This window comes from Buceros rhinoceros, unplaced genomic scaffold, assembly GCF_000710305.1.
Source record: "Buceros rhinoceros silvestris isolate BGI_N320 unplaced genomic scaffold, ASM71030v1 scaffold13118, whole genome shotgun sequence".
NCBI lineage: Eukaryota > Metazoa > Chordata > Aves > Bucerotiformes > Bucerotidae > Buceros > Buceros rhinoceros.
This window is the reverse complement of record NW_010427511.1, coordinates 1414-3046: the sequence shown is the minus strand read 5'-3', so window position 1 is coordinate 3046 and position 1633 is coordinate 1414. Positions and strand designations below refer to the sequence as shown.

At 56.8% G+C, this 1633-nt stretch overlaps 1 protein-coding gene across 1 annotated transcript in view; it reads left to right on the top strand.

Moving 5' to 3' along the window:
* The window catches only part of LOC104498539 (whirlin-like), a gene marked incomplete at both ends in the record, with an annotated part of 25804 nt that overhangs the window by 23675 nt on the left and 496 nt on the right, over nucleotides 1–1633 (top strand). Inside the window, 2 exons of the mRNA XM_010141932.1 lie at nucleotides 767–838; nucleotides 1245–1406. Coding sequence (XP_010140234.1) covers nucleotides 767–838; nucleotides 1245–1406 — 234 coding nt within the window. The remainder of the gene's footprint in view (nucleotides 1–766; nucleotides 839–1244; nucleotides 1407–1633) is intronic.

Genomic DNA, 1633 nt, shown 5'->3' with positions numbered 1-1633 from the left:
AAGATCCACGGCTCGAGCCTGGACGTGGGACCGGCGGGGTTGAGCCCCACGCAGGGCCAGGCTAGGCACAGCTCTCCGGGGCAGAGCTCTGCACCCAGCCACCACTGCGCAGCGCCAGGCCTGCCGTCCCTGCCGTCCCTTAGCCAGGGTGCCCGACTGCCCTGCTCGACCGTATCCACGTCCTCTCCTTGGGTCCATCCTGGTTGACAGCTGCCCCTGTGCAGATGGACTGCAGGTTCCCGAAGTCCTTCTTGATTGCTGGAGATGGGATGTGTTCAGAGCTGCATTGTGACATTTTCTGGTGACATTTTGACTCAGAAATGGAAGGCGGTGGCAGCAGCTTCTCTTTGTGCCTGCTCCAGTTTGCCAGGGAGAGAAGTTTTAAACTTTTTCGTTGCCTTTCTCCTGGCAAAGATCCAGGGGTTGGCCCTGCAGTCCTCAGACCTGGTTCCCCCCCTCCCTCCACATTCAACAGGAGGAGCTGAGGGCTGAGTTAAGAGGAAATTGTCCTGGTAGATCCGGTTCACGGCATGCTTTGAGCACACGTCGTAGCTCGGGAGAGTCGGTTTCCTGACCAAGTAGCTTTGGTCGTACGTGCGTGTCTCTGGGGAACCTCCCAGGAAACCCAAACTTTTGGGTGAGAGACTGGCCTTGCACGGGGGGCTGGGGCAATGCCCCACATCACTCTGCATGTTCCCTCTCATGCTGGCACCGTGGTGGTTGCTCCTTGCTGCTGTGACCTGCTTTTCTCTCTTTGCCCTATCAGAACGCGTCAGAATTGGAGGCTGGTGGAGACGGCCACCAAAGTGGCATCAACACGCTGCCGGACATCTCCCTGGTAAGAGCCTGCGTCACGCTGCTGCGCCTCGGGTGGGAGCTGGAGGCAAATGGATGATGCTGAGTTTTGCCTCAGCTTCTGTAGCTCTTTGCTGCGTCGCCCGTGCGCGGATGTCACTGCGGTCTCTGAAGTGAATTAATCAGACCAGTCAGGAAGGAGGATTCTGACCATGTGAGTAAGAGTAGCATCTGTGCGAACCAGGGCAAAAGTTGGGTAGTTTGTCCTCTAATTGTCCTTGTTTGTGAGTCATATTCTTACTGCCAAAGAGGTCAGAAAGGCTTTTCTGTGAAAACCAGCTCATTTTGCCGTGGTCACTGTGAGAAGGTGGCTGCAGGTGACTGTGAGCCTGGGGAAGTTCTCATGGCTCAGTGTGTTGTCCTAAAGGCTTCTGTTCTTCCTCTGGCAGGATGATCTCTCCACCTTCCCTGATGAACCACCCAACTTCAAGCCTCCGCCTCCTCCTTCAGCCCCTCAGATGCTGGACCCCTCTGCAGCCCAGCACAGGAACACAGCAAAAGACAAGCCCAAGCGCCCTTCCTCCGAGTCCTCTCAGTCAGGCCTCTTCTCAGTGTGTTGTCCTAAAGGCTTCTGTTCTTCCTCTGGCAGGATGATCTCTCCACCTTCCCTGATGAACCACCCAACTTCAAGCCTCCGCCTCCTCCTTCAGCCCCTCAGATGCTGGACCCCTCTGCAGCCCAGCACAGGAACACAGCAAAAGACAAGCCCAAGCGCCCTTCCTCCGAGTCCTCTCAGTCAGGCCTCTTCTTCGTGGCCCCCCGAAACCCCACAACCCCT